We start from the raw sequence: 17,818 nt of genomic DNA on the forward strand, positions 1-17,818 counted from the left end.
TCAAAGGAATGCCGAGGTAATGGAGGAGATTGGTGGACAAGAAAAAGACGAAGAACTAATTGATTATGAAAATTAGTTTAAGTTGTGTAGTACTCTAATTTTCTCAATGAGTTTAAACAATAGAAATGTGTATCAAAAAATAGAAACATTTGAACAATGAATTGTATCAATATTATTATTATTAAATATAAATTGAACTGAATTTCAACATATGAGAACATACCTTTAAATATTTTTCCACATTTGTTCTCCTAATAAGTAATAATAACCCTACATAATTTATCACCTAAATTGATTTTCACCTTTTTTTTTTTTTTTTTTTTTTTTTTTTTCAGGTCGGATCATTTTTTTACATCTTTGGCATTTGCGTGTCATTAATATTATTCCTTCCTCTTAGGTCTTTATTTTCTTTCCTCCCTTCTCACGCTTACGCTGCCTCGCTGCACCCCCCTATCTCTCTCCTCCATTGAAGCGCACTCCGAATTCTCCATTGAAGCCGCATTTGAGCTTTCTCTCCTCCATTGAAGCGGCTTCTGAGGTAACATCCTTTTTCCTTTGATTATCGAATATCAATTTCACTATCTACTAATCGTTGATTTAATTTATCAGTATAGTCAATTTAGGGTTCTTCGAAGGTGGATTTTTGAACTATTGATTATAATCACTCAAGTTATGAAAGATTATGAAGAGCGATCTTGTTGCTAGAATTTTGCTGTTCATATTATTAAGTGAGAGAAATTTAGCGTCATTTTTTAGCTTACTTTGATAATTGAATCAAATTTGGTTGCTAATATGTTTCAGAACCCTTTAATGTTAGAACGGAATCATAATAATGGAAGTTTTCTCTCGGGATTCAGGGCGGTTGCCCCCTGCTTTTGCTCAGGGTCGGGCCTGAACCGCCGACTGGATCCCGAGCTTGTTTATTGACTTGGCACCATTAGATTGCAACTTATTTCCTATCAATGTTGGATGTCGTGTTTCCGAGAGGCTGAGGTGGTTGTGGTTATGCGTTACTGGATCTCGAGCTTGTTTATGTCTTGGCATACTCTGGATTCAATATGCTTAGGTTTAGATACTTAGCTATTAACTTACTTATTAATTGGATGTCGTGTTTTCCGAGAGGTTGAGATGGTTATATAGTTATATCGGGGATGTCGATCTTATTATAGTTTGGCTTACTCTGGATTCAATTTGCTTTGTTGTACCTCCGGTTTTGGTATAATAGGGTTATATAGCAACTTATTTCCTATTAATGCTGGGTGTCGTGTTTTCTGAGAGGCTGAGATGGTGATGCCTTACGTGTTTTCTCTTGCAAAATGCATGAGTGATGACAAGGCTTACCTTTTCCCCCTCTTGTGTAGTGTGATGATCCGTATTTGTGTTGGTAATTTTTTTGCTTTTTTTCTCTCTTCAATTCTACAGCAAGTAAGATGTCAGACCGTTTGACACGTATTGCGATTGTGAGCTCGGATCGATGTAAGCCAAAGAAGTGCCGTCAAGAGTGCAAAAAGAGTTGTCCTGTGGTCAAGACAGGTATGCAATTATTCGTGTGTATAATGATTTCTTGTTCTGGTGGAAATGATATACTTCAGCTGCGTGATTACCTTCTTTCCTTTCATGTTTATTCTGGATGACGCGCTTGTAGAATCAGTCGCCCATCTCTGTTAATGATGCATTTGTTTGTTCCCTATATTGATGATTTCATAATTGCAATGTATACAAAATTGTAATGAATATCTACTTTCAAATGGCAATGATTTGCACGCTGATCTTATGGATTAACTTAAGAATGTTGTTTGAGGATTCTACATGTCATTGGGCATCGGTATTTCAACATTTCTCTCTTGCTTTATCTGTATGGTGCTACATGCTTCTATTTGTGTATGCATAGTCACATAGTTGCGTGGTTCAACGTGGGAGTGAGTGTGAAAGGGTGTCTTATTTTTTGCAATTTACGATCCAAGAGAGTTTTATTTTATTTTATTTTATTTTTATTTTTTAAAAAAACCTTACGAGACAACTAACAAAACTTTGTTTGGACTCTTGGTCATGGCTGGATGATGTCTTTGCTAGTCAGTTTGTGTCTAGAGTTTTGAATTGGTTATGCTCATACACCTTATGACATGTGACCAAACTGTTGTGATTTTACCTTTTTTCATTTCAGGGAAGCTATGTATTGAGGTTGGCCCATTAACAAAACTTGCTTTCATTTCTGAGGAGCTGTGCATTGGATGCGGTATTTGTGTCAAGGTCAACACTAAAAACTATGCTGCTATTCTCTATCACTCATACACATGTGTTATATGCTTATATGAGAATGTTACCACATTTTGTGTTGCTCAGTGTGCCTGATTTTTTTCTTTTGTTTTGATTGTGAAAATCTGGATTCAGAAATGCCCTTTTGAAGCAATTCAGATCATTAATCTTCCAAAAGATCTGAGTAAGGATACAACACACCGTTATGGCCCCAACACTTTCAAATTACACAGGTTAGCTTATTTGTGTCCTGTTGATTCTGGGTTCTTTCGACTCTTTTGGAATTTAATTGCAAAACTATTTCATTATAGGTTACCTGTCCCAAGACCAGGACAAGTTCTTGGCTTAGTGGGAACAAATGGTATTGGGAAGTCAACTGCTCTCAAAGTTTTGGCTGGAAAATTGAAGCCCAATTTGGGGAGGTTCAGCGTAATATGCTGAATTTTGGTGATTTTGTTAATTTGTTTATTGCTTCTTGATACCTTCTGCATATTTACGGGATAATATGTGTTTTCTGCAGAATCCACCTGACTGGCAGGAAATCTTAACGTATTTCCGCGGATCGGAACTGCAAAATTATTTTACACGCATATTGGAAGATAATCTGAAGGTAGCTATATCCTCTTAGTTGATTATACTTTTAGCTCATTTTTACACACAAAATCTGGAACTGATTACTGTTTTACTCATTTCCCTTTTTATCTCTGTGCCCTTATTCATGCTCGTCCTACGGTAGCGTGCTGAATGTATTATATGATAGATGTTAGCAATCCTTGTTTATTGTAGCCTCTTCATTGTCTTTTTGCTAATGCTTGTCTATGAATAGGCCAATATCAAACCTCAGTATGTGGATAATATTCCAAAGGCAGTCCAGGGAAATGTGGGAGAGGTCTTAGAACAGAAAGATGAGAGAGACATGAAGCTTGTACTCTGTGATGATCTGGAGCTGACTAAAGTTCTTGATCGTAAAGTGGGTGATCTATCTGGTGGTGAACTGCAGAGATTTGCCATTGCAGTTGTGGCTATGCAGAGTGGTGAAATATATATGTTTGACGAACCTTCAAGTTACTTGGATGTGAAGCAGAGACTCAAAGCTGCACGAGTTATTAGATCATTGCTGAGCCCCAAAAGGTATCTTTCAATATTTGATCTTTGTGAAGATTTCAGGGCTTTCTACTGGAAGATAACTAATTCAAGCTCTTTTTTTCTTTTTAATTTTTGTGTTTTCAGCTATGTTATAGTTGTGGAGCATGATCTTAGTGTTCTAGACTATCTTTCAGACTTCATTTGCTGCTTATATGGTAAACCGGGTGCATATGGAGTTGTGACCTTGCCATTCTCTGTTAGAGAAGGAATCAATATATTCTTAGCAGGGTTTGTTCCCACTGAAAATCTCCGTTTCCGAGATGAATCTCTTACATTTAAGGTATTCTTCACAATGCATATCTTCTGGCTGCTCTCTATACATGTCAGTCATCTCATGTGTGATTTTCTTAGGTTGCCGAGACACCTCAAGATAATGCTGAGGAGGTTGAGACATATGCTCGATACAAATACCCAACAATGACAAAAACTCTCGGTGGTTTTAAAATGTGTGTCAAGGAAGGTGAATTTACAGATTCACAGATTATTGTGATGCTGGGAGAAAATGGAACAGGGAAGACAACATTTATCCGTATGCTGGTAATTTCTCTTTACATAAAAACTGCAAGCTGAACAGATCTGATTTTTTTTTTTAAAAAATATTTATTTGCGGGTTGCCGCCTGGTTAGAGAAAATGAATAAAAATTGTCAAACGTCAAGGTTTATGTTGAAGGGCTTTGGATATGAATACACTTTCAATTGTGAATTTTCAGGCTGGTATACTAAAGCCTGATGATGTGGAATCTTCGGATGTGGATGTACCTGAATTTAACGTTTCTTACAAGCCCCAGAAAATCAGTCCAAAATTTCTAGGCTCTGTGAGAGCTCTTTTGCATCAGAAGATAAGGGATTCATATACTCATCCTCAATTTAATTCAGATGTCATGAAGCCTCTTCAGATTGAGCAGTTAATGGATCAAGAGGTTGTGAATCTATCTGGTGGAGAGTTGCAAAGAGTTGCATTAACTTTGTGTCTGGGAAAGGTATAGTTCTTCCTCTGGTTTCCTGTCTCTTTTTCTTTGTCCTGCCTTCTATTGTGTCAGTCCTTTGTTACAGTTGCATGATATACATGTGGGATCAGTAGAAATATGTTGTAGTAATTTGTGTAGATGCATGTTCTTTAGTTGTAGATGACAGGAGGTCTTTAAACTTTACGTTGTTTATCATATATCTTGTGATGGATCCTTGTTTTCTACTTAGTGAACGGATGAGTTTTATGTTTCGTAACTATCATAAGATGGCACAATTTGTGATTAATGATTTTGTACTTATGCAGCCTGCAGATATTTATTTGATAGATGAACCAAGTGCATATCTGGACTCCGAACAGCGTATAGTGGCTTCAAAGGTGATAAAGAGATTTATTCTCCATGCCAAGAAGACTGCATTTGTTGTTGAACATGATTTTATAATGGCAACATATTTAGCAGACAGAGTAGTTGTTTATGAGGGGATACCATCGGTAGATTGTACTGCCAATTCTCCCCAATCGTTGTTGAATGGAATGAATCTCTTCTTATCGGTAAGCCTCCCTTCTTTTCTTTTATACATGCATATCTATTTCAAAACTTTATTGAATATCACCTGAATCCACAAAGTTATGAAGTATCAATTGTGGTTGGATTTTATCAACATAGCCTTTCCTGGTATTTTGGACTCTTTGCAATGCCTTTTGCATAGTTTGCATATTTTTCGATCTTATTTTGGTTCACAGTTTGAATTTTGGTTCACAGTTATAACTTCTATCAACTTTATTTATTTATTTATTCATTTTTATTGCAGCATCTGGATATCACATTTAGAAGGGACCCAACTAATTATCGCCCAAGAATTAACAAGCTAGAGTCTGCGAAGGACAGGGAGCAGAAAACAGCAGGGACTTATTATTACCTGGATGATTGATGGGGTTTTCACTTTTTACCAAGGTTTGTTATTCACTAGAATAAAACTTGTGTATTATTTTCTTTCACCTAGGAAGAATATGTAGGGAGGAAGAATAAGAGATTTTAAAATTGGAAATGACCTTGCCAAGGAATGCAAAAGGATATATGAGAGAGAACTCAAGAAGAGTGATGGAAGGAAATCAAGAAAGCTAAAGGAGGGCACAAAAGAGAGAGAGAGGATGAGATGAATGGAGAAGCAATGGTGAGGTGGAAAGCAAGGGAAAGGACAGATGTGTATCCAAAAGGGAGTCTGAGGGCAAAAGGGTCCAAGAAGATGTTGAGGGCGAAGTAGACCGAACACTGTTTTTAAGCTATAGTATTTGGAATCCAAACCTTTTTTAAGGGTTATGATGATACCTTTACCAATATGTTTTGAGAAAAATAATTATTCAATTGTTGAATAATGGACGCCGTGAATTAGTTACAGATATTTGTAAGTAATTTATTTATTGAGGGATTTTTGCCTTAGATGTTGATGATTGGTGAATAAATAATTACCATTAGGGTCATATAATTGTCGTAGGAACATGTTTCCTTTTTATCCTATGCTACAAATGTGTTTATATTCTTTTCCACCAGCCATAGTTTAAAACTTTAAATCCTTGTGTTTGAAATCTGTCTTTACAGGAGTTTATGGTCACTACCCTTTGGACTTGTTGTTTCCAGCATCGGATGCACTGGGATGCTGCAAGGTTTTGACTCTGGTTGCCTTGTGTTTTCTGCCTGTGATCCTGTCATGTGGTTATTACTCATCACCTTTTCCTCTGGAAAAATGCAGTATTGGATATCAAATTCAGAGGGGACCTAGCTATTATCACCCAAGGATTGAGAAACTAGTCTCCGTGAAAGACAAGGAGCAGAAATCTGTCAACAAATTATTCCTGGATGATTGATGTGAATGTCATGTAGGTTTTTCCTTTACAGCTAATTAATCTGTTTCCCGTACCCTCACTGTCCTTAAGCAAGACCGCACAAGTTACCCTTAACTGTTATTAATAATATTATTTCTGTATTAATTGATTTGCTCTCATCACCAGCCAAATTCTGATGCTCTGTTGTTTGATACCATCCTTGCAGGACTCTATGGAATTGTATGTTGGCCATTGTTTCTTGAAGCTTAGGAGACTGAATGATTGGAAGAGGTTGTTTGAGGGTGGCAATTTATTATCGTCCTGCTCGTATACTGATTCCTGTTTCTGCTAGCCTTTGTACTAATATTCTCTGAAGCATATGATCTCTACTATTTTGACTAATTCTGCAACAGGAGGTTTTCTTATGCTGCATGTTTATCGTTCTTTTTAGTGTGACTGTTTGAGTGGATTTTGGCCTTGGCCAATTTTGACATGGATCAGAATTAGATTAGAATGTTCTTGCTAATGGGGCCGAATAAAATGTTGTGCTTGATATATTTTGGTGCAAACTGTTTTATACCTAGTGCCAACTGCCAAGTATTATTTTGAAACGTGAAATGCTGCTGTTTTGAATCTAAATCGTCCCCAAGTATATAATTTGGATGTTCTTCATCTACATGTTTTAGTCCATTGACTTGTCACAATAACTTCATACATGTTTACCGATTCAACTTAGCTGTGGTTGATGAAACATATCCATGTTTCGGTCCAAAATGGTGTTTCGTGCACTCACGCTTGTAGTTCATTTACATGTCCATGTATCGTGGCAAGTGAACTTGAGTTCAGCTACCGTGTACTTTATATAGTTCAGCATTATCAAGTCGGTGGCAGACTTCAAAACAGTAGATTTTCTATTGACTTTTTGCGCTATATATGAGTATATTGGTCATAATTTTAATAAATACGAGTAAAAAAGTTGGATGGAATTTAGTTTGAAAGACAAGTCACTTGTTATTGTTTTTTAAAATATGCTAATTGACATGGTTGAGTTTTCGTAATGTGATAAATGTGATAAACTGATAAACACATTACGACCTATAACTCATTATAGCTCAAAGGCAAAAAAAAAAAAAAAAAAAAAAAATCCAATCTTCGAAACTCAAATATTGTTAAATTTGATAAAATTAATTTTTAGCAACTGAAAAACCCTGAAATTGTACGTAGTATGACTTACTATTATACGGTTAATTTTATGGTATAATTTGATTTTCTAGTAATTGAACAAAATTACTCCGTATTTTGTAAATAAGTATATTTTGTAAAACACTTTAATACTATTAATTTCATATCTATTGAATATTGACACGGTCACAAACCAGAATGCATTATATATTGTATTGTATATATTTATAAAATATTGTAATCGATTGTGATTGGAAAATTTCTATCTTATCTTTTAAATACGTACTCCGTAGCAATTAGTTTTCTTATTACAGTATTAGATACTATTTTAGTTATTTAAATCTTTAGGTTTATTAGTTGTTTTACTTGGGCTCCAAGTCTTATCCCTAGAAGATATTGTAACAAATTTTTGGAATTTGTCAACAAACAAACAAATAACTTCAACGCCCTAGCGCTCCCGTCCTCGTCGTCGTCAACATCAATTCAGCATCCTCTATTCTTCGCATTGCTTTTATTTTCTCAAAGGTTAGGACTCGTTTATGTAATATTTTGATTGATCATGGGATTAAGGCTTTGATTGATTGATTCTAGAGTTTTAAATTTTATAAAGAATTTCAGTCATAGTTGCTTTGGACTTTGGAATGTGACAATAACTTCTAAAAATATTAGTATTAGTGATTGTTAGAATTTGTTTTGTTGTACGTTGATAATTATATATAGATTGAACTTCTATCTGTTTTTCGAATTGGTAATACGGTATTTGATATATATACTCCTTTGATCCTTTCGTTGTTTTAGTTCTTTAGATTATGTTGTTTGCTTAGGGTTTGTTCTATTCACATTATTTTCACAAAAGTTCAGATAAGTTAACCTAATTTCAGATAAGTTCAGTTTAGGTTTAATAAGTATAAGGGTTATCCGTGTATAAATTATAACTAAAATAAATTTTAATAAGTTCAGTGAAAATCAGGTGAGTAAAACACATCCTTAGTTTGGTTTACAAGCACATATGTAATATATTTTTTTTCAAAAGGTAAGAACGAGGTGCCCCTCCTATCACAGTAGGGGGGATCGAACCCAGGCAGTCCTGGGGGAGATGGAGGGACAAACCATCCCTCCACTTCATGATCCTCAACATATATCTAATATGTATAGCTTTTGTTAATCATTTTTCGCCTATGATACAATTATGTTGTTTTTTTTGGTTGTTGTTGTTTGTTCTTGTCAAGTCTGAAGTTTGTTGTTTTTTCTTCTTCTAAAGTACGAGAGTCATGATGAAAGACCGTTTTCCACGTATTGCGATAGTGAACTCTGATCGTTGCAAGCCCAAAAACTGCAGTCTGGAGTGTAAAAAGAGCTGTCCTGTTCAGACAGGTATGCAATTGTTTTTGTGTAAACCAATCTTCATTTGTTCATGATGCATTCATTTGCTCACTTGTGTAAAAAACTTATCTATGTGTATTAAGTTATTTTTCTTAATGAAATATATGCTTTGCAAACCATATGATCTATCTGTGCCCCAACAGGATCTGATTAGCCTTTCTCAATTTCAGGGAAACGATGTATTGAGATTAGATCAGTAACACAAGATAAAAAACTCGCGTTCATCTCAGAGGAACTGTGCATTGGTTGTGGTATTTGTACTCAGGTCATCACTGTAAACTGTGCTACTTATCATTGTTTACACTAACTCATACACATATATATGTTCTCACATGCACATGATGTATTATGGTTGTTCAGCGTGTTTGATTATTACTTTTGTTTTGGTTGTGGATTGATGGATGCAGAAATGCCCTTTTGGAGCAATTCAGATCATTAATCTCCCAAAAGATCTGAACAAAGATACAACACATCGTTATGGCCCCAACACCTTCAAATTACATAGGTTAGTTAGTTGATATGTGGTGTGTTGATGATGAATTCTTTTGATTCTTTTGAGGTCTTAACTGTAGAGTTTCTTAATTACAGGTTACCTGTTCCGAGACCAGGACAAGTTCTTGGCTTAGTGGGAACAAATGGTATTGGGAAGACTACTGCTCTCAAAGTTTTGGCTGGAAAATTGAAGCCCAATTTGGGGAGATTTGATGTAATATGCTTAATTTTGATGACTTTTTGTTATTGCTTCCTGATATCTTTTTCTTATTTACTGAATATACTTATACTATATGTTTTTCTGCAGAATCCGCCTAACTGGCAGGAAATCTTAACTTATTTCCGCGGATCAGAACTGCAAAAGTATTTTATGCGCATATTGGAAGATAATCTGAAGGTGGCTATACCCTCTTGATTCATTGTACTTTTACTTCTTTCTTACACCAAAAAATATGAAATGATGATTACTGTATTACTCATTCAGTATTTACTTAATGAGTCCTTTTCGTGATGGTGTCATGGATAATGTGCTGAATGTGGAATGAGCATTTCTTGTTGTTTAATGTTGCCTCGTCTATGTGTGAATAGGCCAAAATCAAGCCACAGTATGTAGATAACATTCCAAAGGAAGTACAGGGCAATGTTGGAGAGGTCTTAGCTAAAATAGACGAGAAGGACATGAAGGCTTCTCTCTGCAATGATCTGGAGCTGAATAAAGTTGAAGATCGTAAAGTGGGAGATCTATCAGGGGGTGAACTGCAGAGGTTTGCGATTGCAGCTGTGGCTATGCGTAGTGGTGTTATATATATGTTTGATGAACCTTCAAGTTATTTGGATGTGAAACAAAGGCTCAAAGCTGCCGAAGTTATCAGATCATTGCTGAACCCCCAAAGGTATAGTTTCATATTTGATCTTTCTTGACTTCTTTTTTGGAGTTGTACAGGAAGATAACTACTAGTAACTGATTAGCTGATTTTTCCTTGTTTAATCTTGTGTTTCAGCTATGTCATTGTCGTGGAGCACGATCTTAGTGTTTTAGACTATCTATCAGACTTTATTTGTTGCTTATATGGTAAACCGGGTGCATATGGAGTTGTGACCCTGCCTTATTCTGTTAGAGAAGGAATCAATATATTCTTGGCAGGATTCATACCTACAGAAAATCTTCGTTTTCGTGCTGAATCTCTTACATTCAAGGTATGCTTCCTTGTACATAACATACTTCCAGTAGCTCTTTTATTTTGTCAATTAACTCATGTTTGATTATATTCAGGTTGCTGAGACACCTAATGCTGAGGAGATTGAGTCATATGCTCTATACAAATACCCAACGATGACAAAAACTCTGGGTGGTTTTAAAATGTGTGTAATGGAAGGTGAATTTACAGATTCACAGATTATTGTGATGCTGGGAGAAAATGGAACTGGGAAGACAACATTTATTAAGATGCTGGTAATTTTTTCTTTTCATAAATCTTTAAATTTTCTCAGAAATATATACTTAATCTGAGGTTAGTTTCAATTTTGAATTTTCAGGCTGGTAAATTGAAGCCAGATACTGTGGAAGCTTCGGATGTGGAAGTACCTGAATTCAATGTTTCTTACAAGCCCCAGAAGATTAGTCCAACGTTCAAAGGTTCCGTGAGGGAGTATTTACATAGGAAGATAATGGATTCATACACTCTACCACAGTTTGTCTCAGATGTCATGAAGCCTCTTCAGATACAGCAGTTAATGGATCAGCAAGTCGAAAATTTATCTGGTGGAGAATTGCAAAGAGTTGCATTAGCTGTGTGTCTAGGAAAGGTAGATTTGTTAGCTAATTTCCTGTATCTGTTCTACCTCTTTCTTATGTCTCAGTCTGTGGTTATTTTCATGAGTCGAATCATTGAGTATATATTGTAGTACATTTTGTGAAGATACATGTTCTTTACCCTTTAGCATCTTTAGGTGACAGGAAGTCTCTACACCATGCTATATTGTTTATCGACTGCCTTTATATGGATCCTTATTTTCTGCCTTAAGTGAATGGCTGAAATGTATGTTTCATAAGAAGTATGACACAGTTAATACTAACCATTTTGTACTCATGCAGCCTGCAGACATTTATTTGATAGATGAACCAAGTGCATATCTGGATTCTGTGCAGCGTATTGTGGCTTCTAAGTTGATAAAGAGATTTATTCTCCATGCCAAAAAGACTGCATTTGTTGTTGAGCATGATTTCATAATGGCAACATATCTTGCAGACAGAGTAATTGTTTATGAAGGGACACCATCGGTGGATTGTACTGCAACCTCTCCTCAGTCGTTGTTGAAGGGAATGAATCTTTTCTTATCGGTTAGTTTGAATTTCTTTCTACATCTTAATCATATTTATGCTATATGGACTATTGAACTATAATTTATGTCAACCTATAACTCGAAAAAATTGCAGCATCCGGATATTACATTCAGAAGGGACCCAACTAATTATCGACCAAGGATTAACAAGCTTGATTCCGCAAAGGATAGGGAACAGAAATCAGCAGGGACTTATTACTACCTGGATAATTGATAGGGTGTTCAGTTTTCACCAAGGTTTGTCCTTCAAAAGAATAAAAACTGTGTACTGTTTTCTGTCTTCCTCTTTTCTTTTAGTGAAGCTTATTAGCTATGGCATTCAAGCTGCTAGCCTTAGTTTTTTTTTAGAAGCTGATCTTAGGTTTAAATTGTTAGTTTATCAGCTGATTAACTCTGCAGTTCTGAGGCAGAGGAGCAGCAATGTTTTCGTGTTTCTTTGCCAAAGAAGTGTCTTTGTTTATTCATATCAAAATAAGTCTTATGGACTATTGTTCAAATGATACATAATTATGTACTGAATTATGTTAATGGTCAAAATCTAAAGCTCAATAATGGAAGGGATAGCTCAGAGCCTCAGATAACTCTGATAGAACTTAGTACATTTTATTTTTAGACTTTAGTGATAGGTGTTTCAAATATATCATCACGCTGCTACAATTAGGATGATTTGCCTTTCCAACAGGCTAACTATAATTTCTTTGTGTTTGAAATTTGTTTTTACAGGACTTGAAGGTCACAACCTCAAGGGATATGCTGTTTCCATCAACGGAAGCATTGGGATGCTGCAAGGTTTTGATTCATTTTAAATTTCATTACTGGTCTTGTTTTTGTTCCTGCATAAGTGAACTTGTGATTATTACTAATCAGCCTTTCCTCCGACAAATGCAGCATCTGGATATCGCATACAGAAGGGACTTAACAAATCATCGCTTAAGGATTGACAAAGTATACTCCATTAAAGATATGAGGCAAGTTTTCTAGTTTTGTTATCTAACAATGTACACAATTGCCCTCAGTTTTCACCAGCACAAATTTAATCAGGCATAGTTGTCACCAGCCAAAGCCCGAAATCCTTATGCTTAACATCCATCCTTGCAGCCTTGCAGGAGCTTATGTAACAAGCGTATGGAATTGGATGCATTGCTAATGCTGGCTATTGTTTCTTAGAGTCAAGGAAGCTGATCAATTGAACGAGGTTGATTCGAGGGTAGCAATTTTTATTGGCCTGCTGGCATACTGATATCTGTTTCTGCAAGCTCTGTACTATTATTTCTTGACTGATATTGCGCCGAGTTTGAGCAGGAGGCTTGCTTAAGCTACTGGTTTATGCACTTCTTTCTGGTTCTTACTAGTGTGAGTTTACTAGGCTTTGGCCAATAGGCCCAATAATGACATGGATCACATAAAAATATTTTACTAGTTTGAGTCACTAGTATATGTTTGAGAATTCTTTTGCTAATGAAAAATAAACTTGTTAAATTGTTTTAAACTTGCTGTATTATACGAAAATGCTTGAAAATTTTCATAAAGATTAGTTTGTATTTAACTCAAATTCAGGCATTCATGTCTTACAAGAGTGCACGCTCAAGAACCAAACTCATTTATTAATTCAAATGAGGTATACATATTAAAAATTTGCACACACTAATAGATTTCATACCTTCTGAGTTTAGCAACGATTAAGGATTTTCTCTCTTCATCTTATTTCAAAAGCTTATACCTCCATATTTTCGTTTTACATTTTTAATATTGGAAGAATTTTGTTTTATATTATTTAAGTACTATATTTATAATGTCAAAGTTTAATTAAATTTAGAGATTAGACCACACAAATTAAAACTTGTGTAATTCAAATGAGAGCACCATTTTTCACACCCTAAGTCGGCCAACAAATTTCATTCGTCTTGATTTCTAAAGCTTGTCGCACCACATTATAGAAACAAGTGATAAAATTGATGATCTAATTATGGATATAAATGTATACATTGGTTAAAGAATAAGTTCAACATGCTACAGCATATGTTATTATTTTTTTTTAAAATTTATTTTTATTTTTAAAGGTAATTCAATATGTTTAGCCTTACTTTCTCACTCCTATTTTTAATTTGTTACACTTTCTAAGTTCTTGCATGAATTCATGGAAGGCAATCATTGGGACGTTTTAGGAAACTAAGCTTCCCGAAGAAAATAATTACAAATTTGGTTGCGTGGCAAAAGTATTTACAAAAATAAGCTTCTGGGGTAAACCGCTGCCTCGGGCAGCGTTTTACCCTCTATTTTTTTTAAAAAAAAAATTCTGCTACAAAAACGCTGCCCCAGGCAGCGTTTTTATAGTTTGACTTTTTTTTTCCTCGTTTATTTTTTTTTAAAATTAATTAAAAAAAAAAGGCAACAGCATAAAACGCTGCCCCAGGCAGCGTCTTATGCTTGAACATAAGACGCTGCCTGGGGCAGCGTTTTATCTGTATATGTTTACAGGTAAAACGCTGCCCCAGGCAGCGTTTTACCTGGTTGGCAGCACCAAACCAGTTTCTTGCCCCAACCCTCAACATCCTTCCAACACCACCCCCAACCTCCTTCCACCACCTCCAACCCCTTTCCACTACCGCCCTCCACCACCACCGCCTTCCACCACCACCACCACCTTCCACCACCTCCAGCCTCACAATCCGTACATGGTCTGGTACCAGCGGATTACCCGGCGTTTCATCAACCCCAGCTACACACCTCCCTCCACCCATTACCATCCAGCATATGACGTGATTTATGGATATGTGAGTTTCACTTCCAACCGATTAATTTTCATCTCTTTTTAGGTTTCTATGCATAACTGATCAATGATTATTGCAGGCGGCAGACATGGCATCGATGGTTGACGCGCTGTCCCTTAGCCTGGCTGACGGGCCCATCGGGAACGAGGTCCAGCGAGTTCGGGATATGGGCATGGCCAGCTTGCGTCGATATGGACACGACTACCTCGTCCCCCAACGGGACACGTATGATGGTCACTCGATGCATTCGCAGTTCGAGCTCGGACAGAGTAGTTGTGGAGGTGATTTTACGACGCCGACATTCTCAGAGGACTACACCTTCCACAGCACTGCGCCGTCCGGCTCCCAGGAGGTGCCAGATACCAGCCAGCTGACTCCCCCGCCGCCTCTAGACCCATTCACCACCATTACTCATTACAGGCGGCGGCGTGTCAGACAGAGGGCCGAGCAACCTGACCTAGATCAATTGCCCCGGATAGATGAATCGGGATAGTGTTAGCTTAGTTATTTCATGTAGTAAAATTTTTGTATAGATTAGGTATATAACATTTACATTTCTAATATAATAAATATTTTTCGGTCAACATTTGTGTGTTATGTTCTTTGTTTCCCAATATGTTTTGATTTATGTATATATTGACTTGTCAACGGTGGTGGTGGAAGGTAGTGGTGTGAGGTGGAAGGTTGTTGGAGGTGGTGGTGGTGGAAGGTTGTTGGAGGTGGTGGTGGACGGTTGTTGGAAGGTGGTTGTGGTGGTGGGAGGTCGGGGTGGAAGGTGGTGGACGGCGGTGGAAGGCGGTGGAAGGCGGTGGTGGAAGGTGATAGTTGGAGGTGGTGGTGGAAGATGGTGGTTGGAGGTGGTGGAAGGCGGTGGTGGTGGAAGGTGGAAGGTGGTGGAGGTGATGGTTGGAGGTGGTGGAGGGCGGTGGTGGAAAGGGGTTGGAGGTGGTGGAAGGTGGTGGTGGTGGTGGTGGAAGGCGGTGGTGGTGGAGGGCGGTAGTGGAAAGGGGTTGGAGGTGGTGGAAGGAGGTTGGGGGTGGTGTTGGAAGGATGTTGAGGGTTGGGGCAAGAAACTGGTTTGGTGCTGCCAACCAGGTAAAACGCTGCCTGGGGCAGCGTTTTACCTGTAAACATATACAGATAAAACGCTGCCCCAGGCAGCGTCTTATGTTTAAGCATAAGACACTGCCTGGGGCAGCGTTTTATGCTGTTGCCTTTTTTTTAATTAATTTTAAAAAAAATAAACGAGGAAAAAAAAAAGTCAAACTATAAAAACGCTGCCTGGGGCAGCGTTTTTGTAGCAGATTTTTTTTTTTAAAAAAAATAGAAAGTAAAACGCTGCCCGAGGCAGCGGTTTACCCCAGAAGCTTATTTTTGTAAATACTTTTGCCACGCAACCATTTTTGTAATTACTTTCGTAACGAAGCTTAGTTTCCTAAAACGTCCCAATCATTGCCTATGCATGAAGTAGAAGCCTTACAAATCAAAAGTTAACTTTGTGCGTTATAAAGGTGGGTTTTGCAATTTTTGCATGAAGTTCTTATTCTAATTTATAACTAATATTTATTTTTTTAGGCATAAAGTAAAAAACACATAAATGAGCAAAAGAACTAACGTGATAAAAGTTAAATATAAAAAAGGGAATTTATAAGTTTCATATAAAGTTGTGATCACTTTGTGGAGCAAACAATTATTGAGCCCCTAAAGTCCTAAACTATGTTTCACTCCTTAAAAGACTAGTCAAAGTTAGTGAGTTGTAATGGTAGATCATGTTTCTTATGGTCTAGATCTTGTTTCCCATTATGTTAAAATAGCAGTGGTATCCTAGATTTTTCTAATAATAGTACCAATAAACTTTAGGGATGTGTAATAATATTTATTTGCAATGATTATTAGGCAATTAGCTCTATGAAATACATAAATGATAAATTATAGTATTAATTAAATGCATTCGTACATAAAATTGATTTGTAAAAGGTACTACGAGTAGTATTATTTTGATATGTAGTACTTATTGACTCAGTGGGAAAATTCGTTCATTAAATTTGTCATAACACAACCGAAAGCATTTAAAGTGAGAAAAAGAAAGCTACAAGTATCAAACCAATAAATTATACGGAGTACAAAGTATACTGTATTGTTGTCTTCAAAAAAAAGTACACTGTATTGTTTGCATATTAATTTGTTTTATTGTTATATGTGATCTACAAGCTCAATTATTTATAATGAAGATTTGATGATATAACCATTGATTCATTGTCAATATTAAAGTACTTAACAATCTTAATCATCAAAACTCATAAAATCCTTCATATATCATCTCTACCATCATTTGGTATATGAAAATTGAGTTTATAGTTTTCATTAAATAAATAAAAGTCAAAATTATTAAAGAGATCTAAAAGGACAATTAGATACATTATTCTAATGGTCAATGAAACAAAAAGTCCACTCATATAGTATTGTGATTAAATAAATTAATAAATTTATTCTTATTACAACTACTCAACTAGGAACTTGAGCCAATTAGGTGCTAATCCGATATCGATATCATTTTAAATCCAGCACAAACAACTCATATAAACGATACAGTCATGTAGAATATTGTAAAACTTTCAATATACACGTTCACCCATTATTTTTCAAACACAAAATTTTCAAACCCATTTTAACCAAAAGCTCATATGTACTAGTAGGGCTGAGCAAAACTACCCGAAAAACTGAAAACCCGAAAAACCGATCCATAACTGTTCCGAAAACTAGGGTACCCGATCCGATAACTATAACGGTTCGGGTACCCGTTCCGATAATTTGTTATCGGGTATGGTTATTGGGTATCATTTTAAAATTAACGGTTACCCGATCCGTTCTGATAAGCATTTCTTTGCTTTTTTTTTCCTACTTAAATCTATTTTTTTAAAATTTAAACTCTTACTTTATTATATAACTATTTTATAATATCAATGATTTATAATATTATTAATAATTTGGTCAAAATTATATGATATTGTTGTTAATTAGTGGTAAATTATATTATAATAACTACATAATTAAGTTTAATTATCATTATTGGATATCTTATTGGGTACCCGATAACCGATCCAAAAATCCGGGTACCCGAACTTATCGGTTCGGGATATGGATATCACTTATAGGGATTTTGGGTATCAGGTACCCGAACCATTAGTACTAACGGTATGGGTACCCGTCCCATGCTCACCCCAATACTGATACCAATTTAGTAAGTATTCCGTAAAATAGTACTCCCTCCGTCCCGAATAATCCGTAATTCACACTCCCCCACCTACACTCATTCCTTACTTCCACTACTTCCCTATCCCCCGTAATCACCTAATCCCCACAACGGTAAAATAATCATCCTAATTCCTTTCTTCTCTCTGTTCATCTCCTTCCCCCAAAATAATTCTTGATGTCGAACAACTTTCTGGAAAGT

The 17,818-nt window shown here is 36.2% G+C and overlaps 2 protein-coding genes across 2 annotated transcripts; both read left to right on the plus strand.

The window, feature by feature from the left end:
- Positions 1-366: 366 nt before the first annotated feature.
- Positions 367-6,762, plus strand: LOC110714651 (ABC transporter E family member 2-like). Its single transcript, XM_021893205.1, has 15 exons — positions 367-538; positions 1,423-1,533; positions 2,165-2,250; positions 2,392-2,489; positions 2,568-2,685; positions 2,777-2,866; positions 3,083-3,387; positions 3,487-3,682; positions 3,754-3,939; positions 4,113-4,382; positions 4,676-4,921; positions 5,182-5,324; positions 5,970-6,034; positions 6,121-6,247; positions 6,420-6,762. Exons 2-12 carry the CDS (start codon positions 1,431-1,433, stop codon positions 5,299-5,301), a joined length of 1,818 nt encoding a protein of 605 aa, XP_021748897.1. The 5' UTR covers positions 367-538; positions 1,423-1,430; the 3' UTR covers positions 5,302-5,324; positions 5,970-6,034; positions 6,121-6,247; positions 6,420-6,762.
- A 1,573-nt stretch (positions 6,763-8,335) lies between these two features.
- On the plus strand, positions 8,336-12,562 carry LOC110714543 (ABC transporter E family member 2-like). Its single transcript, XM_021893074.1, has 13 exons — positions 8,336-8,749; positions 8,929-9,023; positions 9,166-9,263; positions 9,347-9,464; positions 9,558-9,647; positions 9,839-10,143; positions 10,252-10,447; positions 10,524-10,703; positions 10,787-11,056; positions 11,346-11,591; positions 11,688-11,830; positions 12,317-12,382; positions 12,482-12,562. Exons 1-11 carry the CDS (start codon positions 8,647-8,649, stop codon positions 11,805-11,807), a joined length of 1,821 nt encoding a protein of 606 aa, XP_021748766.1. The 5' UTR covers positions 8,336-8,646; the 3' UTR covers positions 11,808-11,830; positions 12,317-12,382; positions 12,482-12,562.
- The last annotated feature ends 5,256 nt before the right edge of the window (positions 12,563-17,818 follow it).

Source organism: Chenopodium quinoa, unplaced genomic scaffold (genome assembly GCF_001683475.1).
Source record: "Chenopodium quinoa cultivar QQ74 unplaced genomic scaffold, ASM168347v1, whole genome shotgun sequence".
NCBI classification, from domain to species: Eukaryota; Viridiplantae; Streptophyta; class Magnoliopsida; order Caryophyllales; family Amaranthaceae; genus Chenopodium; species Chenopodium quinoa.

Bases quoted from the DNA above. Each gene is read 5' to 3' on its own strand.
- LOC110714651 (XM_021893205.1), top strand. From the start codon at position 1,431: ATGTCAGACCGTTTGACACGTATTGCGATTGTGAGCTCGGATCGATGT. The intron at 2,251-2,391 runs GTCAACACTAAA...ATCTGGATTCAG, and splicing joins GATGCGGTATTTGTGTCAAG to AAATGCCCTTTTGAAGCAAT. The intron at 4,383-4,675 runs GTATAGTTCTTC...GTACTTATGCAG, and splicing joins TAACTTTGTGTCTGGGAAAG to CCTGCAGATATTTATTTGAT.
- LOC110714543 (XM_021893074.1), top strand. From the start codon at position 8,647: ATGATGAAAGACCGTTTTCCACGTATTGCGATAGTGAACTCTGATCGT. The intron at 9,465-9,557 runs GTAATATGCTTA...GTTTTTCTGCAG, and splicing joins CCAATTTGGGGAGATTTGAT to AATCCGCCTAACTGGCAGGA. The intron at 10,448-10,523 runs GTATGCTTCCTT...GATTATATTCAG, and splicing joins CTGAATCTCTTACATTCAAG to GTTGCTGAGACACCTAATGC.